The 26,934-nt window shown below is 42.6% G+C and overlaps 2 protein-coding genes across 4 annotated transcripts in view; one reads left to right on the top strand and one right to left on the bottom strand.

Moving 5' to 3' along the window:
• The window catches only part of nacc1b (nucleus accumbens associated 1, BEN and BTB (POZ) domain containing b), a 36,271-nt gene extending 31,656 nt beyond the window's left edge, over nt 1-4,615 (bottom strand). Inside the window, 1 exon segment of the mRNA XM_040045219.1 lies at nt 3,303-4,615. The gene's annotated coding sequence lies outside the window, so the exon portion shown is untranslated.
• Nucleotides 4,616-8,878: 4,263 nt separating this feature from the next.
• Nucleotides 8,879-26,096, top strand: trmt1 (tRNA methyltransferase 1). Of its 3 annotated transcripts, XM_040045259.1 has the most exons (17): nt 8,879-9,071; nt 9,198-9,254; nt 9,979-10,347; nt 12,734-12,923; nt 14,427-14,614; nt 14,838-14,953; nt 15,629-15,741; nt 17,757-17,905; nt 18,175-18,258; nt 18,562-18,631; nt 21,624-21,758; nt 21,944-22,029; nt 23,176-23,284; nt 23,601-23,677; nt 23,788-23,907; nt 24,997-25,108; nt 25,824-26,096. In XM_040045259.1, exons 3-17 carry the CDS (start codon nt 9,992-9,994, stop codon nt 25,899-25,901), a joined length of 1,983 nt encoding a protein of 660 aa, XP_039901193.1. In that variant the 5' UTR covers nt 8,879-9,071; nt 9,198-9,254; nt 9,979-9,991; the 3' UTR covers nt 25,902-26,096. The 3 variants fall into 3 exon arrangements, with proteins under 3 accessions (XP_039901193.1, XP_039901192.1, XP_039901194.1); XM_040045258.1 differs by lacking the exon at nt 9,198-9,254; XM_040045260.1 differs by lacking the exon at nt 9,198-9,254 and having other exon boundaries at nt 24,997-25,112; nt 25,827-26,096.
• Nucleotides 26,097-26,934: the final 838 nt, after the last annotated feature.

The raw sequence follows: 26,934 nt of genomic DNA, 5'->3' as shown, positions 1-26,934 counted from the left end.
TCAAAGTGACAACAACAAAGTTTACATAAATTAAAAGTGAGTGTGTAAAAATTTGACTTACACCTCCCAATTCAACTCCGTGATCCAAGCTGCTGTAGGACAAACATGTTTTAATCAGCCAACATATCAAGAACATTAAATTTAGACTGTACCCCATGAATGCTGCGGCCAGCTGGCATGTTTCTGTAACAGTTTGGACCGGCTTTGCCCCGCAGTTTCTCCCTATCTATGGAAAGCTATCAATCCATTGTTTACCTCAGCTGTCAATGCTGGTTGAAAAGCATCTACCCTTATTTAATCTAAACGAGGCTGTAAATCTTTGTGAAAAAATAAGGATACAGGTCAGTGTTTCAAAGAAGCTCACTTCTATCTGATGACAGCCATACCGCCGTATTGTGGTTTTTGCCACAATAGCCGCTGGTAGTCAAACTATCCCTGAAGTAACTTTGTTGGAGTCTCTGGAGAGAATAAACTTCCATGAGACAGGAAAGTGTGATTTTTAGGGTATTGTGAGGGAACATGGTGACTTCCACAAACCACAAACCTACTCCTATGTATTTTAAATTTATATTAATGATTTTTTTAATTGACTGATGTAAGTTTTTAAGTTTAGGAGAATGCATCAATTAGTTGGAAGACATAATTGTTCACTAAAGTATGTATATTGATGAGTACAATTTTTTTTTTCTATTAAATAACCTCAAAAAATGACTAACTCCACTGTTAAGGGGTGGGTTGTTTTTTGTTGACTTGCTCTCTCACAATAACACAAAGTGGGTAAAAGGCAGACATACAGATTTCTATGCAACCAGATTCAGCCCAAAAATCGGATCTGCAGCAATACCTCTAACTTTGCTGAAGTGGTGACAACAGCTATAACTTTGTCATAAGAACAAGCCAAGACACATGACAATGCCTCTAGTTCCAAACCCACTTAATAACTGCACATTCAGCATACAGCCCAAAAGTGACCAACGCTTTAATCACCGGGAGTCCTTCTGGGAAACGTTGACAAAGAAGGTTTTGCAAAGGTTAACAAAACAAGAAAATTACAACTTTTCACAAACTAACCTCACTCCTGGAATGGCTTCCATCGAAATTACAAAACAATACCATATCTGGAGGTGGATTTTTCCCTTTAAACCATAACTCCTTCAGTTGAGCTTCTCCTTGGCCGGTAATAAAAGCCAGTGGCTGTACGGTGTGAAGCTTCCAGGTGTGAATGTGAAGCAGGGTGCTGCTCTGGCATGCACGCTCAGCAAACCTTCACTGGCTGAAAAATAAAGGGTGAACAAATTGGACTAAAGCAGTCCTGAGCTCCTGCCTTACGCCTACATAAGGGCAGCGCTGAGAATAGGGGGCCATCATAATTAATTATGTTTATAGTGACTAATTAAATCTGATTGATGCAGGCATGAAAACTATGACAGTGGACTGAAAGGGAAGAGTAAAATGTGATTACTTACAACTCCACTGCCACACATTACATCAAAAGCATTTTAATTTTTGTTTTAATGAGGCTTGATCTAACCTGCACAGATCAGCCTTGGCTATCAGCATTTTTATATACAGATAGACAGAGAGATAGATTTCAACACTAGCCACCACACAAAGTGGAATATAATGCCTTAAAATTGCAAAATATTACTATGTTTATTAATTGTGTAAACTGCTCGACAATATAATTACACTTAATTAATTGTGCAGTCCTGTTCTGTACGAGGACAATTATGATCATAAACGGATTATTGGATTGGGAGCACTCTGTACAATTTGTTCTGTAAAAAACAGTCTCATTATATCGGGTCTCTGTTACCGAGTGCATTGTATATAGGTTAGTTTTCTCCTACCTATTCTTTTTGAATCGATAAAGCTTTGGCAATAAGAAAGTTCGTTTGTGCCTTGCTATTGTACCTGGACACGTTATTGTGGCTTGACAGCTTGTGTCGATGTAAAGAAATCAATATGCATTGAATAAGTGCAATTAAAATTCAACTGTAGAGGCTCCGAGTGATATTTACTCAGCGCAATGTGGGTCCTATACAGGATTTGTTTACACGCATTACTTCTACTTTAATCAGAACACAACGATCTTACTGGGAAATGTGGGTCGTTGTCTTTACAAAACAGTGTTTTGATAGCGAAGAAAGTCTAAAAATGACTGTTTCTGATTCTATGGCACTAAAAATGCACGATCTGCTCCGCTAACATCTGCACTTCCCATGGCCTTGAGCAAGCAATTGAACTGACAAATGTCCCAGTGGAGCATCTCAGCGACCAATGGTGAGATGTCTGTGGCTGTTTCCAGGTGTAAATATGTGCAGTCGTATGAATAATAAGCAGCTGCCAAGACAAAGCATGTCTGCTGAAAAAATAAATAAATAAAATCTCCCCACAGTATTCGAAGACAAAAAGAATAAAAATAAAGCAGCGAACACATCGAGTGACAGTGTGCACAGTTGCTGATAATGACAATAATAAGCTGGCGATGCTGATAAAAGTTTCAACATTTTAAAAGCAGAACTTTTTTTTTTCATGCAAGCTGGTTTCCATTCACACTGCTTCATTGACATGTCATGTCACACAGGGATATGGTACCAGGCACCTTTTGCTCCTCACAGGTCAGAGGTCACAATAACTTCCAAGAAACAGAAAAGGAGAGTTAACTCACACTACTTGACCCTTGCCCTGTATTCCCCATGTGCCCCACTATGTGCTTTGACTCCACAAGAAAAAAAGAGTGTGTGACTGCGTGTGTGTTTCAATCATCTGCAACTTTGAAAATTGTTTTCCAGCACCAAAAATAAAGCAAAAATATATATATATACTCAGGTTTATGCAAACTAACCACATGCTGCTGCTAATACCAAAACACCAACATTAGATTACCGCAGTCATTTTGCTGCCAGATAATAAACCCGAGCAACCACGTGAACACGGGCTTTTGATATCAATATCAATCACTGCTTAATCATATTCAGTTTCCTGGTTTGGGGAGGTTAAAGGTGGCCTGTTAGCAAGTAGCAGGCTAAAGCTAAGGCTAACACTGGCAGAAGTAAAAACAGTTCACACATGCACACAACTCACAAACAAGGCTCCAAATCACGTGTAATAAACGCCAGCCTTGGGTGGCCTTTAGTTTGCAGCCGTTTGGGCTAGAAATCCTGTATTTGCTGAAACTCGTGAGCAGACAGGCATCACAATGTGGCTATAGTCGTAGCCTCCCTTGAGCACGACTAGAGCAGAAACTTCAAAACCGAGATATCATTTATACACATTAATTATACATCAATTAATCTCACATGAAAGTCTCGCAGAGTCTCGCTGGCGGACGCCTCGGAGAGAAACAGCCCGCCGCCACCAGCGGTGCAGCAGGGCAGTCAGAGCGGGCAGAGAGCTCTCGGTGCCCCGCCGTGTGCCAGCCTCGATGCCCGGTAGAATTTGGGAGTCCTCAACTGGCCCGGGCCGGTGTGTGCGTGCATTCAGCGGAGGGAGGGGGCGAGGGAGGGGGCGGCAGCGGAAAATGGACAAAAAAAAAGGAGAACGAGAGAGCTCCTCTTTTTTATTTTTGAATGTCAATGATGGTTTTTAACTGCCCTCAACACACACGTTTATCGTCTGGGGGACCAGGGGTACGAAATATGGCACAAAAATAGTCGGGGGCGGGGGGTAAAATATTCAGCAGTTCCCGTCTCCCCTCCACTCCGTGCCAGCGCGGTGTGATGTCCGTTAAGACCGAGTTCCCTCCTCCTCCGGCCGAATGGCAGCTACCGACATGGGACAGACACGCGTTGTTCCCCCTCCAAAATGTCGCTTATGCTATATCACAGCGAATAAATGCTTTATTGCATCTCCACCAAAAAGCGGACTCGGGAACCACGCGGGGCTATCTTCACTCTGAGGAACTAAGATTCTTAAGGTATTTTTTAAAGGAGAAGCGGGGGGTCTACAGCGGAGGGCGATCCTGGCACTCCATCTTTAGCCGACATCAACAGGTCATCCCGGGACACAAATGCGCTGCAACTGTGGGCGAGACAGACGGATGGATCCGGCATGGCGAGAGAGGAGAGGAGAGGAGGGGAAAGGAAAGTAGGGGGCTGGCTGTAAAATCTTAACCCATTTACCGACAGCAGCCTATGCCATGAGATTACACAAATAAGCAACTACCAGCGTCGTTCAAATGAAGCAATGTCTAAAAGGAAGAGGGGAATAAATGCACGCCTCGCTCAAACCTCAGGTAGTTTCTGAGAAAGTTCAGGAATGCTAGAGAAAGAGGAGCATAGGTCTCACGAGAAGACAGTCGCCCAGGGGTAGCCCGAGGCGACGAGTGAGTGGTGCCGGTGTGAAGTGGTTAAAGTTTTGGTCTGTCCCCAAGCACCCATCCCCCATAGGAGCCAGCACAACTTTACCACCCCACTCCCCTAAAAAACAATAGCCTAACCTCCACTTCAACAAAACGCCGAAGTCCCATACACCACCCCTCCATCTAAATTCACCCACAGAAATGTAAGCACATACAAACACGCAGTGGTGGGCACGGGCAACTAGCAAACCCGGCCCCCCAACCACCCTCCCCAACGGGCCGAGTCCGAACCGTTACACACGGTGACCCGCCGAGCTTCCACTCACCCCTCGGCTGTGTTCGCTGGAAAGTGTTTCAATGGAGGAGCAAAGCAGAAGCGGTCTAGTGTCTCCCTCCGCCTCACTACAGACACTCATTCACTGTGACTGTACGCCGTGAACCAGCAGCGGAGCACGCATACACATACATTACTTTGCGAGCGCGCAGGATGTCGGGCGTGCACGCACGCACACACACGTGCCAGCGAGAAGAGAGCGGAGCTATCGAGGAGGACGCAGAGGAGCAGAGCGGGGATTTTTTTTAAACTCTCCCAGGGGTTGCAGACAGATCGCAGAGCTACCGATGGACAGACAGACAGACACACAGAGGCTGTATGCACTATTTTATTGGGCACTTTGTTTACTGTATGCTATATTGTCAGCAGGTCACAGGTGCGTAATCTAAAATGACTAGCCCACCTATTGATTTATTATTAGTGTCTTTACATCAAAAAAAAAATCAGAGTTGCATGATGTCATAACTTCAAACCAAAGTAAAATAAAAAAGTTTACCTCAGTGGTAATCAAAATAAACCTCACCAAATCTTTAATTTGTCTCCAAAGCCTTTAAAAACAAGTTAAGGGGTAAATTATAGGCTCGCCCACACACTCACTCTGTTTTCATTCAGTGCAGACAATGCGGAGCAAAGTTTACATTTTTCTGCATTTCAAGATATAGCGATTTTTTTTTTTCATGTCAAAATGCATAGATGTTTTTTCATCGCTTTTATTCGTTTTATACGAGGCTAAACTGTTTTGTTTTTTCGTTTTGAAATATGGTTAAATAAGACAGAAATAATTTAGAAAGCCGGTAGAAATGCATAGAAATACAGAAATAGTCACACGGGTAATGTAAATACAGATGTAGCCCAACAGCAATAAAACTGGCGGTAATCAGATTACATCCGAAAGAATAACGGATCACGGGTTCGAGCCCACGCGCCGCTGCGGGCAGGTAGACTGCCAGCGTCCCCAGCCGACCCGACCGTCTGAGCCCCACCCACCAGTCCACCCACTCAACCCCACTCACTCACCGGCGTGTCTTTGGTGCTGGAACCAATTCCCCTCCGATGCCCGACACCGCACGGACGTGAAGCCTGCCGGGCCGGCGGTTCGATCCCCGCTGTCTGATCTGTACTGAGAGTGCGTCTAGACTCCGGGCAGGTGAGCCCTCCGGGGCCTCCAGGCGCTGCGCACAGTGAATACTAAACAGGATGAGACTGCATTCAGGCACGGCACTGCGCTCCCCGCTCTCTCTCCCTGTCATGCCAAATACTATTAACTCTATAATTCTCCTGTGTCAGATGTATAGCGCCACGCTCTCTGGGCATTCATTGTCACAGCGCCCCCATCCAGATGTTCAGGCTCGTGTGCGTACAGTAGAAGCAGAACCCTCTATTTTTTATTTTTCCTCTCATTTACAGTCAACCATGTCCCATTTTGTGGAAGCTGGCTGCAAACCGCTCAATAAGCAGATGGTAGATATTTGATAGTGAATACGAGAAAGCCTGCTGTATATGCAATATATTGCTTTTCAGTGTAACTCATTCGCTCTACTGTTCAAGTTGTAACCTATAAAATATTTGTAGCCAGGTGAAATACAAACAGCACAGAAAACAAAAACCATCTTTAAGTAATCAGGTATAACTTACACTTCACCAGGAGAGCTGGAGCTCTGTTTCAGGAATAAAATGGTAACCATTGCTGTACTTATTTTATTTTAATTTCAGGTTGTTGGGTGCCCCCCCCAATTGCTTACATTAAAACACAGCGTGAGATCTGTGCCTAAAGCGCACATGCCCTCTCTGCATGTCAGCTAAAGGACAATCTCAGGATTGAGTTTGACAGTGTGTTCACTTAGACTGATGTAACAGGGAAATAAAGGAGATGTTCTTCTACCACACAATATTAAAATAATACAGGTTAATCCAAAATCCAAGATGAATCTAATCTGAGAAACAAGAACCAATTTTACTGTATATAAATAAATAAGATCGTGGGAATTGTATCAGATATTTATATATGGCATAGATGTTGCCCGAGGCAGTGTTTATGCAAAGTTTCATCAAGATTGGTCCACTTGTCTAGGATGCAATAGTGAACACACAAACATACATATACTACAATCATCATTATCATAATTATTTATATTATTTATATTATTTATATTATTTTCATTATCATCATTATTAGTAGTAGTATTAGTAGGATTGTTGTACAATGTATTACAATGCAAAATGTGCAATACTGTAATAATTCAGTTCAGCTATTTTATTGTTAGCACACGCAGAAGACTTGTTAATGTAAAAAAAATATAGTGATAGAAACTGTACTTAAACCAGTAATGGCTTTAGCAGTTGTTACAGTACTCATATAGCTACAAGCTACAACTGTGGTTTCCCTTCACTAGTGTATGAATGTGAGAGTGAATGAATAGTGGTATTGTAAAGCGTTTCGAGGGGTCCCGAAAAGCGCTATATAAATGCAATCCATTATTATTATTATTATCATATAGAATGCTGTAGTGTACATTTCCATACATCTTATGCTTCAGTAGAGCTGTAGGTGTAGCAGAGCACCTTGTTGAAACCTGAAAAAAACATGCAAGTATTTTTTCAAAATAATCTTGGCCTCAATGCAGGCTCGTAGTAAGACTCATAAAAGTTGTTTATACTTGCAATCAGCTGATTTTGAAGGCATTTTCTGTGGCACACATTCAACAACGTGTGGAAACATTCCTCTGAGATTTTGGTCCATATTTGACATGACAGCATCACACAGTTGCTGCAGATTTGATAGCTGCACATTCATCATGTCAGCCTCCCATTCCACCAATCCTGAAAGTTGTCTACTGGATTGGGATCTGGTGACTGTGGACACTACTTGAGTACAGTGACGGATCTGAAGGATGGATCCATGCAAAGATGCCTCACACCAGACAGCATTTTTCCAATCTTCGATTATCTCATTTTTTTGAGCCCCTGTCAACTGTAACCTCAGTTTCCTGTTCTTAGCTGACAGCAGTCTGCTGCTGCTGTAGTGCACCTTCTTCAAGGTTTGACATGTTGTGCATTCAGAGATGCTCTTCTGCATACCTTGGTTTTAACAAGTGGTTATTTCATTGCTGTTGCCTTCAGCTTGAAGCAGTCTGGCAATTCTCCTTTGACATCTGACATCAACAAGGCATTTTCACCCAGAGAACTGGGGCTCACTAGATATTTTGGACATCGAACGTGAGCAGGCTATCTTGATCATATCTACCGGTGTGAATGCAGTGAGCTGATGTCATGGGATTGACTGATTCAAAAACTGAATTTACAAGTAGACGAAGAGGTGTAGCTGATAAAGTGTCCAGTGAGTTTATGAATCACAATGTTTTCAGCATGTTTTATGCTTTTAAATAATGAGTACAAAGTGATAGGATTTCTGCAGTGGAAATAAAAGATAATCGAATAAAGCACAAGCATCTGAAATAGGACATAACTGTCTAGGAAGTCGGGCTTATTGTAGGGGAGATCATGCTTGCTAGGAACTGCTGGGTTCTAATGTTCGCCACATTATCTGAATAAAAATGTCGTTTTTATCTACTGGAATATTAACAGACCCGCGTTTGCTGTGTGGTAATTAGATTGCCACAGAAGGACAAAACAGAGACAGTGACACAGTGACCCTCTTCTGGACTGCACTGCTGATATTGTGCAAAAAGCCCTTGTAGTTGGTGCGGCTACAGCTTTCCAGCATTGTTCTCTATAATAAAAATAAGACAGGAAATACATACTCACAGTACCCTGGGTGTGACAGCATTGTCATCTGCAAGAAAATGGCAAGAGCAGCACAAATGCAAGCTTTTAATTGTCTCATCATTGTCACGCAATAACGACCTACATTTCATTAACCGCTCCTGTACAACGCGTACAGCAGCACGGCACTGACCCGAGCTGACCTTATTCTCTCTAAGGCAGTTTTTATCTCCTCACATCATAGGTCTGAGTTAATCCATAGGCTATGTTTAGCCTTTTCATCAGAATGCATCACTAACTTCGGGCACGGTGAGATTAAATTAGATTATTCATGATGTGTTTTCCAGTTTCCTCGCATGTTCACTGCGGGGGAAAGTAGGCCAGTTTGCGCAGCGGCAGAGCGATAGACCCTCTCTCTCATGTGTCCTCACGTTACACTGTTTCCCTTACATTACACGGCTGTAGGCGGAGGTTAGGGGAGGGGGCGGGGAGCAAGCCTTTTTAGCGCTCTATTTTCTGCCCGCGCGGGCCTCCGTAGAGTCGCTCGCTTCAAACATGGCAGCTTCCATGTGTTAACGTGAGAGCGAACCGCAAGCGGTGTGTAACAGAGAGTAAACAGCTAGCACAGGGGTGCCCGTTGCTTTGGAAACAAAATAATAAAACTTCTGAGAAAACAGGAGAGCCAGTGTCCACGCAGAGGAGGTGACACGGGTAAAAGCACTTAACCTTTGCTTATTTAGCCTAGCTAGTCAACATGCTAATTAGTTTGCGGCGATAATGTATGTTGTATGCAGAAACGTTACCGTAGTAACATCCGTTTCTGCTCCGTTTCAACAGAGCAGAGATTTACTCACTGTTATTTTATTGAACGACTGAACTGTAGAAGCTACAAAGGTGAGTTAAAAGTACATTTTAGAGGATATTTCATATTCAAGTGCTGAAGGAGTCTTAATCCATCAGTGACTGGGCGAACCTGTACTCGGCAGCAGCTGTGTAAGCCATTTAAAAAGTTAAAACTTCTTTGGGGACTCAAAGGATACCATTAACGTTTTGATGAGCACGATAAACTAGTGTGCTAAAATGCATATGAATGTGTTCATTCACACTCCAGTGAAAGGAAAGGCTCGGGTATGTGGCTTTTTGTCACATCACAAATGAAATATGAGTTTCCAAGTTCGGCCAGAAAACCTATTTACCGTTTAAAGCTTTTCTAAGAACACTAAGAAAATTGCACCTCTCACTTTCATTTATTTTTATTAATCAAAAAAGTGATTAACAGCTGCTTAGCTGCTCATTCAAAGAAATCAGCTAGAGATCATCTGGTTAATGGTTAATGGCAGAACACCCATTGATTCTTCAAAAGCATGAACTCCAGACGAGTCAAGCTCTACTGATGTGGTATTGTCATGGTTGTAGTGTGTGCTGTCTCACACAAAATAACCCATATTTTTTGAGATCTGATGACTGCCAAGGCTGTAGTGTACCATTAAGAATTGCATGTAACGGCTCTTTATTGAAGGTGTGCGTGATTCAAGTCTGTGTTGAGTAAACTGTGAGGTTGTTCTTTTTTTAAGCCAACATATTACTTAAGACATTTTAAATGTGTGTTTCCTTGCAGCCATTGTGGCTTTATGCTGGTGCGGACAGCCCGGCTGTTCCCCTTCATCATCTCCCATCACCTGCTGCATCCCTCTCACACACATTCAGCCGGACAGGGATTTCGGTGGAGTGCAGCTGCTGCTAGCAGGGGAGTGAGATTCATGGAAACTGAAGTTCCTACCTCTAACCCTCCAGCTGCATCTGCTGAATCTTCAGCAGATGGCACGGGCCAGTCCGCCACTAGCTCTACAGGTGACCAGGAGAAGATGCCTTCTGTGGGACTGTTACCAGGAGAGACAGTGGTTAAAGAGGGAAAGGCAGCCATCTTGTTCCCCAGTGCCAATGAGGTGTTTTATAACCCAGTGCAGGAGTTCAACAGAGATTTAACGTGAGTATGAACTTCGCCTTTATTGCCACTTGCAAAGTATCCACAACTGTCTCCATGTTAAAAGAAAAACTGATGGAACAGTAACAGTCAAAGTGTGATTTAGATAAAATAAGGTGTCTAAATCCAGGTTTTTCCAGGCTCATTGAGATGTGATATAAGCATGTTTTGACTATGTCATTGACACTTTATGAAACATAGTGTGTATATTAAAGAGAGACAAGGCCCTACTTGTTGGGTCTATATGTCAGAGAGTTGGACAAGCTAAACTCTGTAGGTATGTAATTAAGACTGATTTTTGTAGCTCTGATTAAATCTAATAATAATAATAATAATAATGGATTGGATTTATATAGCGCTTTTCAAGGAACCCAAAGCGCTTTACAATGCCACTATTCATTCACTCTCGCATTCACACACTGGTGGAGGCAAGCTACGGTTGTAGCCACAGCTGCCCTGGGGCAGCCTGACAGAAGCGAGGCTGCCATATCGCGCCATCGGCCCCTCTCACCAACACCAGTAGGCAGTAGGGTACAGTGTCTTGACACAACGACCAGGACAGAGAGCCCGGGGATCAAACCGGCGACCTTCTGGTTTCAGATGCGCTTCCCAACCCCCTGAGCTGCGGTCGCCCCTAGAATGCAGCTCTGTACCCACTCCTGTAACCTGTGCGGTATCCTTAAGTATACCCTCCTAACATTGACACTAAAGTGACTCAGTGAACTGTGACATGTGCGTTTAGTAGGAATATGTGGTGTAAATAGAGCGTTTTGTTTAGCACAAGGATATTACTTCTGTAAAACAAATTACAGCAGGTGGTAATTGTGTCTAGCATGCCCATTATACTAATAAAATAGCTTGTATTCCCCAAACATATGCACTGTGAACATATGCAGTTTCTTTATTTTCATGGCTCAGATGATCCATGCATTGACTCTGTCCTGAAGTCTCACTTCTTCCTGTGTTTCTGTTATAGTAACTCGTGTTTAATTAATTATCCAGAGCAACACAGACACAAACCAGTATACAATCCCAAGTGCAAAAAGTTGGGACCCTGTGTAAAATGTAAATAAAAACACATTGCAGTGCATGAACTGAGACATTGTATTAAATTATTTGCTCATTTTGAATTTTATGGCAATTGCACGTCTTAAACGTTGGGCTGTGGGGAATAAAAGGCTGGAAAAGTAAGTGATACTATAAAGGATCACTCAGACAAACATTTTTCAACTAATTAGGTTATTTGGCAACAGGTCAGTAACATGAAGGAGAATCAAAAAAGCATCTTAGAGAGACAGTTTGTCAGAAACAAAGTTGGCCACAGGTTCACCAATCTGAGAAAAATCAAAATCCAAAAAATCTGTAAAATTACAGAAATCTCTGTGCGGACTGGACAAGGCCATAAATCATTACTGGATGCCCTCAGGCAGCACTGCATTAGAAACAGGCATGTTTTGTTTTAGGGGCAAAAGCCCATTTAAAATGGGCTGAGCCAAAGTGGAAAGCTGTTCATAATGTGCAATTCTGTTTGGGAAAACGTGAACACTGCATCATTTAACATGGTAGTAGAAGAGTCCCGGTGCTGAAGTGGCCTGCCTCGGGGCAGGATTTCACTTTGACGTCCCTGTGGCTTCATCCATCCTTTATGTACAGTAATAATCTGCTTTTCCTGTCATTTCATTAACAAAAGTGTGTTAATTAATAGAAAAAAAGTCACAAAAACCCCTGAAATGCTGGTGACTTTCCCTGGTCAGGGAGAAGATTGTTAAAAATCGCTTCTACAGTGGCCTCAAAAGTATTTGCAATGTTAAACAATCAACAAACTTCCTGAGCTTTGTTGATCTTTCTTTTTTACAGGATGAATTTTTAAGAACTTGCCATTAAAACAAAAAAAAACAAAACAAAAAAAAAAGTACCATAACGTATATTTTTTACTACTGGCCACATAGTGGCACAATCGAGACCTGCTCTTTGTTCTCAAGAAACCATCTAGATTCTTTAAATTTGTCTTTTTGCAAGGTAGTTTTGAGAGACGAACACTTCAGAGCAACACTCAAGACCGAAAACCTAAAACCTTCAGCAGGACACGGCTGCTCTCTTTACATAGAAAACTCATCACTCAGTTGCTGTTTGACAACCTTGTTTGAGCATCTTTGGAAAGATCGATCCACAACTACAAGAAACTACAGAGCAGGATTTGTGATTTTTTTTTTTTTTTCTCTCTAATTTTCTTATTGGTCTTTCATCCGTGTGGACACATCTCCCGTGTCACAGGAGATGTGTCTGAAGGAGAGAGAAAGTCCTGAGAGTTACTGCTCTGCCTGGACCCCGTTCTCATTTTTCTCTCACGTGTGCGTTTATAAGTAAACATTCCCTTTCTTCTTTCCAGATGTGCTGTGATCACAGAGTTTGCGAGAGAGCTGCTGGCTCAGCGAGGGGTGAAGGTGGTGGTGCCAGGCGAACAGGAGAGGGTGGTGGTCTCTCTGTCAGAGGAGACAAACGAGGCCGAGGCACAGATGGAGGAGAAAAACGGATCAGAGGAGCCAGCTGTAAAGGCAGCTGCGGGGGAGAGATGTGAGGTATGTAAGAGTGATTTATTTATGTATTTTTTTAGTGCAGTTGCACACCAACAGGCTTTTATTGCTAAGTATGAATACAAATGCAGGATTTTAATGGTACATGTATCCAGCTTCTAGTTTAGAAGGTTTTGTTCATGCGTACGATCCAGAACCTGATTTATTCACGTGTGGAAGTTAAATTAAATACCATCTGAAGACTTTAGGATGATAATGAACATGAACAAGGCAGAACAAGTGGTGTACTTGTATTTCTATGTGAATGGTTCTGTATCTAAAAGCCAGGTATTATTACTGCCCAGAGGGACCTCCCATGCTAAAATCATATGCACTGGTTCCAGTGGAAAATCCTTCGATAGAGGCCAATTTCACACTTTTGGGGCCACAAGTGGTCGAGAGGCAATTGGATCATTTTCAAGAAACTTCAGAACATGTCATGAAGTTGATATAATCTCATTAGTGTCATTAGACTGAAGGTTTTTGTCTTTGTTTTGTTAATTAGAACAGTTGCTGGTGATCCCAGCTTTCCCTGAATACAGCTCTCACATTTTTTAATTAGTTTCAGTTTCACTTTGAGTTGATTAATTCTCAATAAGGAAGGAAAAACCTGAGAGCAGCGACCAGCTTCAAAATGAAAATGTTTTTTTGAGGGAATATGTACACAGAGGGAGCAACGTTTTCACATTTTCTGTTCCAGCAGTTGTGAATTGACCTGAGAAAAATAAAGAGTTGTTCCACACAAGTAAACATAAAATCCTCCTCAGCACTGTTTCTGTGTCTTCCAGTCAGTCTTTGCATTCTTTTGCAGAGTCGATGATCAATCATGAGCTCAGTGAAGAATGTTGTTGTTAAAGAGTTGGATTCTTTTTTTATTGTTATTATCGAGTTATTGGAGACCAAAATGAAGCGAAATGAGAGTAAATGTAGTTGTAACTGTAAACTTGCTCTCTTGTGGGAAAATCTTACTCAAGGTTTAGGAGTGTTTATGGGAATTTTTGAGCATTCTTGTAGAAGTGTATTCTGAGGTGAAACACAGATATTGGATGAGAAGCCCTGGCTAACAGTCTCCACTCTAATTCATCCCGAAGGTGTTCTGTCGAGTTGAGGTCAGGATTCTGTGAAAGCCAGTCAAGTTATTCCACACCAAACTCGCTCATCCGTGTCTTTATGGACTTTGCTTTGTGCACTGATGTGCAGTCATGCTGGAACAGGAAGGGGCCATCCCCAAACTGTTCCCACAAATTTGCTTGTTTTTATACACCTGTGGCCTTGGAAGTGATAGGAACACCTGAATTATATCAAAGACTACTACACCATATATCTGGAAGATGTGGTGTATATTCAAAAACGTAAAGCAACTCTTTGATTAAAGAGCTTGTAATTTTTGGCCAGCAATGTGTAATTTTCGTTTTCAGGACTTGTTTCTGTTGCTGCCAAGAGGCCAAAGAGTGCGTGTGTGTGTCTTTGTGGAACGTTAAGTGTGTTTCCCCAAACCTTTTGTGTCAGCGTGGTCTGCGTGTCCTGGAGGGCCTAGCAGCATCTGGTTTGCGCTCGGTGCGTTTTGCTCTGGAGGTCCCAGGCCTGCAGAGCGTCACTGCCAACGACTTCTCTGCTAAGGCGGCGGCTCTGATCGCCAGGAATGCCCAGTACAACGGAGTGAGCCACCTGCTCCAGGCCAGCTGCAGAGATGCCAGGTATGACTAGTCAGCATGTTCTGCTGCTTTACTTCCCACTTTTATCAGCTCCACTGTTCAGTACCATCTTCTTTCCCCCCATACTTCTTGTTTCATTGTTCTTCACTTTTTACCTTTGACCTCCTGTTCACATTTCTCATGAGCATCTTTTTTTGTTGCTTTTATCCAAATTTACCATTTAAGATAAATAAATAAAAATTTCTCTCTCTGGTTTTAAACACAGCATGCTGATGTATGACATGCGAGCGAAGAAGGATCGCTATGATGTCATTGATCTGGATCCCTATGGTAGCCCGGCCTCTTTCCTGGATGCTGCCGTTCAGTCTGTCAGTGAAGGAGGTGGGTAGTTCACCGTAGCAGCTCCTCTAGGTTTCATCACTTTCAGGGATGTGGAAAGTTTCAGATCACTGTTGTAACTGCAAGTATTCAACTAGTGCAGAGGCTGCTGACACATGCATGTATGCAGTCTTTTAAAAAGCCAACAGCATGGTGCATGTGTGTGATAGACTAAATGTTAACTGGCTGAAAGTTTCAATTAAATGTGATTTTTATAGCAACAAATCACAACAACAGCCACCTCTAGGTGCTTTATATTCTAAAGTAAAGATCGTACACTAAGGAGCTCAGTCAAGTGCTCCTTGCCAGCTTAATGGCCTGTTGTATGTAGCCCAATAATGGAGGTAGAAGCTGACACCACACGGAGCTGTTTTCAACACTGCGTTTCAGCTGAAGTGAATTCAGATTACTTTTCAAAATTCACCATAAAATCAGTTTGGCAGCTGATCAGAAGTGGGCGAGAGATTGTTAGTGAAATAATTCTTGTTTGGTTTGATCCACTTTAAGTGTCAAAATCACTTTGTTTGTCACAAAGCAGAGAATAGTGTGTGTGTCTCTTTTTGTGTATATGTATGATGTCTAATCTACACGGTTAAGCCGCCACTGCAGGTTTATAAATTTCAGTCTTTTAGATTTCTCGTCTTCTCTCTTCCCCCCCTCTCTCTCTCTCTCTCTCAGGTCTTTTATGTATAACCTGTACAGACATGGCGGTGATGGCAGGAAACAGTGGAGAGACTTGCTACAGCAAATACGGTTCAGTCTCCATCAAAGCCAAATATTGTCATGAAATGGTGAGGGCACAGAGTATACACACAAACAAACACACTCTCCACACTCTGGCTCACTCTCAGAAATGTGAAAATGACACATTGCAGTACATGCACAGTCATGTTTGCATTAGTGTGTAAGCATGCAGAATGTATCTGAGTGAGACGGTGACGCTGTAAGTAATCGTACGTTCAGTTTAGCCAAGTGAGTTTTCGTGACGTCAAAAACAAATGATATTTTATTCTTGTTGCGATTGTCTGAGGTTATAATCCTTCAGTGTGCACACTTTGGGAAAAGACATAGCAGAGCAATGATTGGCTACCTCTCCAGAAGTTCCTCTTCTTGTGGATCATCTCCAGCTCCTCCATTTTGGACCGCAGATGGTGACTCTACTTTCTGTTCAACCTGAAGGCATCAAGCCTGCACTTGCTTCAGGTACAGTATAAGTTGGACCTCCGGCTAGTAACGGATCACCGGGACAGCCGTCACCAGCTGCAGTCCAAGATGTTGGAGTCAGTTTCAGGATGAGAGACTCAGAATTGACTGTTTTATTACATGTAATTAGAAAACTCCCTGAAAAGCCTTCAGTTGATCCAAAATGATGCAGCGAGAGTACTGACAGGGACAAGAAAGGAAGAGCATATTTCTCCTATTTTGGCTTCTCTTCACTGGCTCCCTGTTAAATCCAGGACATAAAAGATCTTTAATAATCATCCCCCATCTTATCTTAAAAACCTCAGAGTACTGTATCAACCCCAGTAGATAACTTCACTCTCAGACTGCAGGCTTACTTGTGGCTCCCTTTCCTGTTGAGATTTGGGAGACAAACACTCTCTACCTTTAAGATTAGGCTTAAAACTTTCCTTTTTGATAAGGGATAAAGTTAGGGTTGGATCAGGTGACCCCGAATCCTCCCTTATATATGCAGCAATAGGCCTTGGCTGCTCGGTGCTTCCCCTGATCCACTGGGTGTTTCTTCTAAACTCATTATGTGTTTAATTATTAGTAATTGATTAATCTTTGGATCACGTTCACACTATGCCTTTGTTTCGTCTCCCTCCCCTCATCCCAACGGGTCACAGCAGATGGCCGCCCCTCCCTGAGCCTGGTTCTGCTGGAGGTTTCTTCCTGTTAAAAGGGAGTTTTTCTTTCCCACCATCACTAAGTGCTTTCTCATGTTTTGTCAGATTTGTGAGTTTTCTCTGTATTATTGCAGGGTCTTTACCTTTATAATATAAGGAGACTGTTGTTGTGATTTGGCACTATATAAATAAAAATGAATTGGATTGAAATTAAATATTAGTAAAATAACAAAATATATGCAAAAAATACAGAAAAAAGTAAAAGACATAAAATATCTCTATATACCACACAATTCTACATGTTTGAAAAGCAGAAGGATACATTTTACACTTATTTGATGAGTGAAAGTCACGACTGTTACCTGCCTGTAGGGAAACATGAGACAGGAAGACTGTAGGTGGCTTTTTAAAATAAGGGTGAAGGGCTTATCGAGTCATCTAAGTCAAACATGCAGCTGTCTCAGTGGGATCCAGATGAATAACAATAAATTACACAGTATACTTGGGCAACCATCCAAAGAGTCATCGTGTAGACAACGCCGTTCGTGTTGAATATTTTCTTTGGCAGAAATACAAGAAAAGAGCAACTGGTGAATGTGTTTGCACCACAGCCAGAACATGTGTGGTGTTCTCATAAAGGTCTTTTCTTCTTTTTCCCACCTTCTCATGTGCTATCATGATCTGATTTCATGCTGCATATAGCACAAGTAGTTTTCCACACAGTACTTCTCTAGCTGTGAGTGGCAGTAATGGAACATAAATGCAAGGATCATTAAAAAAACCTCATAAATTCTATTTGATTTGATGAAAAAGAAACCCCTCTGCAGCTGAATAAAACTTCTTATCCAACATAATTTCCTCACATCCCTGTAAACAGATCCGAGATGTTTTCCAGATTTTCACAGCAAGAGAAAAAAAGTGCTGAATACGTGCCTCTCTCCATCTTTGAACTCCAGGCTCTGCGCATCATCCTGCACAGTTTGGACCAGAGGGCAGGAGTGTACCAGCGATACATCCAGCCCCTGCTGTCCGTCAGCGTCGACTTTTACATTCGGGTCTTCGTCCGCGTCTTCACAGGACAGGCTACAGTCAAAAACTCAGCCAGGTGCTCGCTCACACACACGCACGCACTGTCTGCTAACAAAAGCTGATCTATCCTGTGTGATGAAAGATGAATGATCCTGAAACTGGGTCACTGCAGGAACAAATGCACAAAGTAACAGCAGCAGGGGGATTTGTGAGGGTAAAAGTAAAGTGCTAATAGAATAATAGAAATCTGGGTACGTGACACTAAAAGATGATATTATGACTGATGTGCTCAGTATTGAAACACAATATGACACTGCAGTTGAGTCCCGTCTCTCTTTGTTGCAGTAAGCAGGCGCTGGTGTACAACTGTGTCGGCTGCGGGGCTTTCCACTTGCAGAGAATGGGCAGGAGAACAAGCAACGGAAAACAGTGAGACACTAAACACTCTGCTGCTGCTTCTAATGAGGTTCTGTGTGTGATGGTTCAGTCGAGGTGTGCTCATCAGCGAACTGGCGGCTTGAAATAAAGTCCTCAGTTTATGGTGTTTCTGTTTCTTTTTGGATGTAAAAATCTTAGGTTGAACTCAATCAAAAGGTTGAGTTCAAGGAGCCATGGATGGATATGTTTGGCTAAATGCTTTACTATTAAATGTGAGGTTTGCTGTTCAGAGAACCCCTCTGTGTTACTTGATGATCACTGCGTGCGGTAAAGTCGATGTCTGTTTGATTTCAGCATGAAGTATTCTGCTGCCACCGGGCCACCGGTTGGACCAGAGTGTGAGCACTGCGGACAGAGACATCAGGTGATGCACAAACACGTCACGTCAGTGTGCTAGCATTCGCTCTGGGTTACAGTTTTTGTTTTGGTGGTTATGGCAGAAATGTCCCACTTCTCAAGCATATGATCACTGATACATTCACAGTACTTGGCTGGGCCTCCTCCTTACCACATATTACTGTATGGAGGCGATCAGCTTTTGGCCCTGCTGAGGTGTTACTGAAGCCCAGGTTGCTTTGACAGCTGCCTTCAGCTTGTCGGGTGGATCTTCCTCTTGAAAATACTTCACAGATTCTGTGTGGGGTTTACGCTAATCGAGCACAGTAATAACATGGTTGGCAAACCATTTGGTACTAGTTTTGGCACTGTGGGGAGGTGCTAAGTGCTGCTGGGAAGTGAAATTAGCATTTCTATAAAATGTCTTAGCAGATGGAATAATTAAGTACTCTAAAATCGCCTTCGTTGACTTTGCAGCACAAGTTATCAGACTGTGGAAACTGTGGATTCACTTGAAAAACATCAGAATGTCGAGTGTAGTGCTGGTTCATGCAGGACTAACACCAATCACATCAGCTGATCTTATGTTTGTAATACAGAGCACAGTTTTGAAGCTGTTTTGTCCTACCTAGAGTTTGTGGGCATCTGTAGGTTGCCTAGCAACCCAACTCCACCTGTTGTGCTGTGTCCAGTCAAATCAGTGTGGTTGTGTTGTCATTTACAGGGAGTGCAGAATTATTAGGCAAGTTGTATTTTTGAGGAATAATTTTATTATTGAACAACAACCATGTTCTCAATGAACCCAAAAAACTCATTAATATCAAAGCTGAATGTTTTTGGAAGTAGTTTTTAGTTTGTTTTTACTTTTAGCTATTTTAGGGAGATATCTGTGTGTGCAGGTGACTATTACTGTGCATAATTATTAGGCAACTTAACAAAAAACAAATATATACCCATTTCAATTATTTATTTTTACCAGTGAAACCAATATAACATCTCCACATTCACAAATATACATTTCTAACATTCAAAAACAAAACAAAAACAAATCAGCAACCAATATAGCCACCTTTCTTTGCAAGGACACTCAAAAGCCTGCCATCCATGGATTCTGTCAGTGTTTTGATCTGTTCACCATCTACATTGCGTGCAGCAGCAACCACAGCCTCCCAGACACTGTTCAGAGAGGTGTACTGTTTTCCCTCCTTGTAAATCTCACATTTGATGATGGACCACAGGTTCTCAATGGGGTTCAGATCAGGTGAACAAGGTGGCCATGTCATTAGTTTTTCTTCTTTTATACCCTTTCTTGCCAGCCACGCTGTGGAGTACTTGGACGCGTGTGATGGAGCATTGTCCTGCATGAGAATCACGTTTTTCTTGAAGGATGCAGACTTCTTCCTGTACCACTGCTTGAAGAAGGTGTCTTCCAGAAACTGGCAGTAGGACTGGGAGTTGAGCTTGACTCCATCCTCAACCCGAAAAGGCCCCACAAGCTCATCTTTGATGATACCAGCCCAAACCAGTACTCCACCTCCACCTTGCTGGCGTCTGAGTCGGACTGGAGCTCTCTGCTCTTTACCAATCCAGCCACGGGCCCATCCATCTGGCCCATCAAGACTCACTCTCATTTCATCAGTCCATAAAACCTTAGAAAAATCAGTCTTGAGATATTTCTTGGCCCAGTCTTGACGTGTCAGCTTGTGTGTCTTGTTCAGTGGTGGTCGTCTTTCAGCCTTTCTTACCTTGGCCATGTCTCTGAGTATTGCACACCTTGTGCTTTTGGGCACTCCAGTGATGTTGCAGCTCTGAAATATGGCCAAACTGGTGGCAAGTGGCATCTTGGCAGCTGCACACTTGACTTTTCTCAGTTCATGGGCAGTTATTTTGCGCCTTGGTTTTTCCACACGCTTCTTGCGACCCTGTTGACTATTTTGAATGAAACGCTTGATTGTTCGATGATCACGCTTCAGGAGCTTTTCAATTTTGAGACTGCTGCATCCCTCTGCAAGATATCTCACTATTTTTGACTTTTCTGAGCCTGTCAAGTCCTTCTTTTGACCCATTTTGCCAAAGGAAAGGACGTTGCCTAATAATTATGCACACCTGATATAGGGTGTTGATGTCATTAGACCACACCCCTTCTCATTACAGAGATGCACATCACCTAATATGCTTAATTGGTAGTAGGCTTTCGAGCCTATACAGCTTGGAGTAAGACAACATGCATGAAGAGGATGATGTGGACAAAATACTCATTTGCCTAATAATTCTGCACTCCCTGTATGGCTGCTCTGTTCTCTCACCTGGCTTTCCATATGACTGGTCCCAGAGCAGCGCCAAGTGGCCACATAAATGACTGCTGATGGAACAAAACAGTCTGACTGTAGAGGTTCTGACTGAAATGTGATTCTATTGTATTTGGGAACAAATGTAAAGGTAGCTGACTTTTTTTTTCTCCATTAAAGTTTTGTTAAAATGACTTTAAAGTCAAGGGTGCAGTGGCCCACTTAAAAACAGAAAAATCCCACAGGGACCTCCCAAACTTCAGTTTTCACTCTAATCAAAATACAAGAGAGAAAGATGGATTCATTGAAATTTTCATTCAAGAAACATAAACGACTCTGGCTGTTGGCTATTAATTGCTAATGCTACCCAGTCACATGCACCGTGTTAAAGCAACACACCTGCCAAACAGGGCATCAACTTCAATATAATAGCAGTGAATTTAGGTTGGAGTAATGAGTAATATCACAAACTAACCACCTGCTATTACCAGCTTTAATTCACTTTTTTATTGAAATAAATAAATTAATATAAATGTATTACTGTACATAGATCTAAGTTCAAGCTGACTGCCTGCAGTACCCTTGCAACTCACCAGGGGTCCCCAGCACATACTTTGGGAATCACTGACTTAAATGGTTTATATGTCCATAAACTGGCCTGCTTGTTTCTGGTTGTTACTGTGTGGGCATGCATAAAACTCCATTTGAAGCCTCTACCTCTCCTCTTTGCAGCTGGGCGGTCCGATCTGGGCAGAGTCCATCCACGACCTGGAGTTCGTCCAGAAGGTTTTGTCTGCCGTGTCGGGGAACCCTTGCAGGTTTGGGACATCTAAACGCATTGAGGGCGTGCTGAGCATGGTGACTGAGGTACTCATTCCCTTTCTTATATATGCTCTCACTGCTGGAACAGGTGCTATTTAATGGGATTGTCCCGTGGGTGTGGTTGGTGGCGTTAGCCGGCTTTTTGTTGTGTGAGATAGACCGTGATCACGTTTCAGTCGTAGTTTCCTGTCAGACTGAAGCTTCATTGCCTGTGACGTGCTCTGTTTCAGGAGTTGGAGGATGTGCCGCTTTATTACACCGTGGACAATCTGAGCAGCACGATACACTGCAATACTCCATCCCTGCTCCAGTTTAGGTACACACACACACACACACACACACACACACACACACACACACACACACACACACACACACACACACACAGTTTGCATCAACTGATGGTCTGTATGCATTTCTTAAAGACTTACAACTCATGCTTTCTTAAAATTAGTTGTAGGTTGTAAGCTGCGACCGCACAGGAAGTGATTCACTCGATGCATGTCACTTTGAAGCAGTTGGCAGCGGTTATTTCACCCGCAGTCATTTTTGATCGTGGAGTGTTGTTCACGTGCTCTCTGATTGCCACTTCGCTTCGCTGGCTGATACAGCTTTACTGTGAAAGAACTCTTTGCAAATGTGTAATTGTGTAACTACACACAGACACTGTTAGACACTACTGTCTTTAAAAAAAAGTTTTTATTTGATTAGAGAATTGTCAGTGACAGCAAAATGTATTCTTTAGAAAGGCGTCACACACCCAGAAAGGTTACAAAGCACTGTGTAACACACACACACACACACACACACACACACACACACACACACACACACACACACACACACACACACACACTTTTTTGCTGATAGAAGGAAGTCAGCAGTAACTTGAAAGAGCATCTCTTTCCACACGACATATCAAACCTTGATATTGAAATCTGACACACGGCTTTGACTGAGGCATACCACCTGTTGTTGCAATCTTTTATTTGCAAGGGTCAGCCAATCAGAAGAAACAATCCTGAAAGGGGAGAGGGGAAGGCAAGGGAGCTGAAATGGCTTCTTTCAGATAGACGATGAACTCGGCTGCTGCACCAAAGCCCTGGATCAAATTAATAAGAATATTTTGATTATTTTAAACTGTCAAGTATACAAAGCTCCAGTATAATCCTTAAATAAAAAATATGGAGTTGGAAATGAGCATAGCTGCCCCCGCTTTAAAGCTCTCATCCATTTATATCTAACACGGAGTCTGTGGCATCTTCTACCTTGTTGTTTAGGTTATTCTCCTGCTGTGCATGTGTGAATGTCCACATTTGTTTGTTTTCAGTGATTCCAGGAGGAAAAAAAATATCTTACCCGTGGCTTTCCGTTTGTCTGTCTGTAGGGGAAACCTTCCTCCTCTCACATTTCTCACAAACTGAATCATCAGAGCATCCTTCCTCTGTCTCACTCTTTTCAGGTCTGCTCTCCTCCATGCTGGCCACAGGGTCTCCCTCTCTCACGCCTGTAAAAATGCCATCAAAACAGACGCCCCTCCTGCAGCCATCTGGGACATCATGCGATGCTGGGTAAACTTTACAGGAGAAAAAGAAAAGCTATTTTTAGTAATCCTGAACACAGCCACACGCTGTTGTTGCTTAAACATTTCCATGTCCTGCTGGAAATGTCGACACTAAATAAAAAGTGAACATGCTTATTCAGAATCGTGTAACACATTTCAAATTCAAATTCAAATTTTATTTGTCACGTACACAGTCATACACAGTACGATATGTAGTGAAATGCTTGGACAACTGCTCGTGACCTAAAGAAAACAAAAAAGGAAAAGGCTATGAATAAGATAAGATTTAAAGTCACACATGCATGTTTGATGATCTGCTGCAGGAGAAAATCAACCCTGTAAAGAGGGAGAAATTATCTCCGACCAGCCCCGCATTCAAGATCCTCTCCACTGAGCCCAGGTGAGCCACTTTGAGCCATCAGGAGCACATTTACCGCTTTAAAAGATTCCACTGTCTCTGAAAAATGCACAGCCCTAACCTGCAGATCAGTAATGTTTGTGTGTTTGTAGCTTTGAGGCCTGTTTCACTGTAAGGGAGGACGCCAACCCTCAGTCCCGTAAGCGCCACCTGACCCGGTTCCAGGAGAATCCTCAGGCCTTCTGGGGACCCAAAGCTCGCGCCAAAGCTGGGTAACCATAACAACAAGTTTGTTTGTTTTTTTTAATAGTCCAGAGGTCACAAGTGTCACATGCTGATGTTTCCAAAGCAGCTAAAATGTGTGTCAGTTGAATCGAGAAGTACGGTGGCCTTGAGTGGTCAAACACACTGCAACTTCAGAAAAAACTGCAAAGACGCACAAAACACAACAGAAATACGAGGGCAAACCCAAAACTAAGGTATCCAAAGCAGTGGTGACGTAGAGAAACTGTTCATACGGCTGTTTGCCACACTGTTGTGATCGGTGCTTCCTCCACTCCCGAACAAGCATGCGCAGCTTCGCTGGGACGCTCCATCTTGGCTTGGCAGCCCTATGAAAATGGAGCTCTCGCTGAACGCTACCGCCAAGTGCGTGCAGTGCACAACTGTGTTTTGGGACTGAAAGGGGGTATTGTTGGTTGACTTTCTGCCACAATAAATGCTGACAGGTACTGTGAAACACTGAAAAAAACTCAGAAGGGCAATTCAGAACCAGAGCAGAGGAATGCTGAGCAAGGGTGTAAGCATTCTCCACGACAACGCGCGTCCGCACATCGCTCGTCAAATTGTCACTCTCCTGCAAAACTTTGGTTGGAACTTCATCACCCACCCATCCTACAATCCGGACTTGGCACCCAGTGACTCCCACCTGTTCCTAAAGTTGAAAGAATATTTGTCCAGAAGGTGATTGTGTGGCGCCAGCAAGCGGGTACGACATGGGCATTGTAAAACTGCCACAGCATCTGCAAAAATGCAGCGAGTGAAATGGTGATTATGTAGAAAATAAATAATTCTTCAACCTTTAAAATGATGTAAATATTTCTAAAACGATAGGTGACCTTACTTTTGAGATTGCCCTCGTAGGAAAACCCCCCCCAAACCTTAAATACCCTGAATTAGTTTAGTTAAAGTAGTCCTGAGTTTCTCTTTGGAGAGGGAAAAAAAAGCTGGGTTCATGTTCTTCCAGTGTTCTTCGTTTCTTGCACATGTTGCTCCTTCTATCATCTCCACTTATTTATTTTTTTTATTCTCTTTTCTCTGGTTTCCTGTTAATCTTTCTCCTCATTTGTTCTCTCCTTCAGTGGTGGAATCTCTGCTGACCTGCAAGACAAGAGGAAAAAGTTCCAGAACAAGAGAAAGAACCAGATCACAGACTCTTCTCAGCTCAAGACCTTCCCCTGCAAGAAGTTCAAAGCAGGTCAGATTTACTAAACACAACCTAAATACACCATTTTTTTTTAACATTAAAAACTCTTAAATAGCACTTTTACCTGCATCCCACTCAACTGAAGGTGAAGATGGTGACTAGCTGGTGAACATAGCATAACATTTTGGTAATGACTTGGTGGAGACCAAAATGATGTTGTTCTTGTGGCTGCTGGGCATTTAAAGCTAAGAGGCCATCTGTGCAAAAGGCTGCCCACCCCAGGCATGGTTCTGCTCAGAGGGGTTTTCTCACAAACTAGGAGTACGTGAAAAGGGTTTCTGCTTAACATTTAGAACTATGTTTGTGCACAGCACAGTAAAATGAGAGGAAGAGCAGAAAGCATCGTTACTGTTGCAGCAGCTGACGGAGTCGCTGCAGGTGAGGATCGCTTCAGCACGTCGGGTTCTTTATCATACTGTTGGCACACACAAGTCCCTCTGAATTAAAGGCAGGCAATTACCTAAATACTAATTAGTCCCGTAAAGTCTCGATGTCCTGGGCGGAAAATGAAACGGCAGACTCGTGCTGACGAATTAGTCTTCTCCATAGGTTGCTTTGGCAGGTCGCCACACACTGCTGGTTTCCTGCCAGAGAAGCTGCACGCTGCCTCGGCAGCCACAGCCAAAACATACTGCTGGCTGTTCAGACGTTACTACATCAGAATCCAACAGCTTTCATGAGTATTTCTTTATTTTTGTCTTTCAGGGAACATGTACCCACGGAGACGAGTGCTGCTACTTCCATGACTCGGAGCAGACAAATGAACAGAAAACAGAGTGATGACTCTATATTTTTCCTTTATTTTAAAATAATCTTATTTGTGGAATTTGAATGGATGTTTGAATGTTGCTCAGCAGACTGTTTTGGCTTTTAAAAGTTACTGTACATAACATTTCCATGATTTAGTTCTATACCAGAGGGTTTTTTCTTTTTGACTGTCAGCCTGTGTTCACACCAATAAAGTCATTGCTGTGAGACTGTTTTTGATATTCATAAATAACATCAGGTGGACGATTATAATCTGACACACCTTTGTCACTCAAAAGGTCAAATCGTTATGAAAAGCACCTCTTTGTATAGTTTTCTTTACGTTTCCACTACAAAAACAGTTGCTTGTATAGCACCTCAGCAGCCATTTAGCTTCTCACACTAAAAAACACCAAAAAAACCCTTTTTGATCATCCGAGGCTTCACATCGCTGCGTGGTTGAAGACACGCTGGAGACAGCAGGCACAGATGACTGTCACTGGAAAAGGTCTGCAGCAGCAACAGCACAACATCTGTTCTGATGTCAGATTATCAGCAGTTAAATGCTGCTTCACTGATTATACACGAGGGCAGGACAGTAAGGAGGATTGATTTTTATTATTAGCTGCTTCTTGATAAGTAGAAAAATCTAAGTATACACAACATGGCAGAAATGCAAAGATTATACTTTATTGCACATATCACTTTGTGGGAAACGATATTCTGTTACTGCAACAGCACAAAAACCCCCACAAATATAAATGTTCTCAAAAATGTTAAAGGCAGCTTTAACAAATTCAATCTTATTCAGACATTCTGTATCAAAGGCTGAAGGCATCCTGAAATGACTTTTGCCCAGGTCAGTCTGGGCTACAGCTGTGATCCGATTTTAAGTCGTAGGCAGCGTGAATACAACTTTTCATTCATTTTTCCCCCTAAAAATCCTCACTTTATTAAATCAGCAACGTAAACAAGCCACAGGAATGTCAATATACGATAATTCATCCTATAAAATCTCATGTGTGATTGGCTATCTAAGGTTGACTTTGAGAAGGAACGTTCGGAT

Source organism: Simochromis diagramma, unplaced genomic scaffold, assembly GCF_900408965.1.
Source record: "Simochromis diagramma unplaced genomic scaffold, fSimDia1.1 OVJJ01000610.1, whole genome shotgun sequence".
Lineage (NCBI taxonomy): Eukaryota > Metazoa > Chordata > Actinopteri > Cichliformes > Cichlidae > Simochromis > Simochromis diagramma.
Note: the sequence above shows the minus strand (reverse complement) of the source record. Positions and strands in the feature narration are given on the sequence as shown.

Excerpts from the sequence above, each read along its gene's own strand:
- trmt1 (XM_040045258.1), top strand. The coding sequence starts at position 9,992 with ATGCTGGTGCGGACAGCCCGGCTGTTCCCCTTCATCATCTCCCATCAC. Across the intron at positions 15,742-17,756 it reads CCAAATATTGTCATGAAATG|GCTCTGCGCATCATCCTGCA; the intron begins GTGAGGGCACAG and ends TTTGAACTCCAG. Across the intron at positions 18,632-21,623 it reads ACTGCGGACAGAGACATCAG|CTGGGCGGTCCGATCTGGGC; the intron begins GTGATGCACAAA and ends TCCTCTTTGCAG.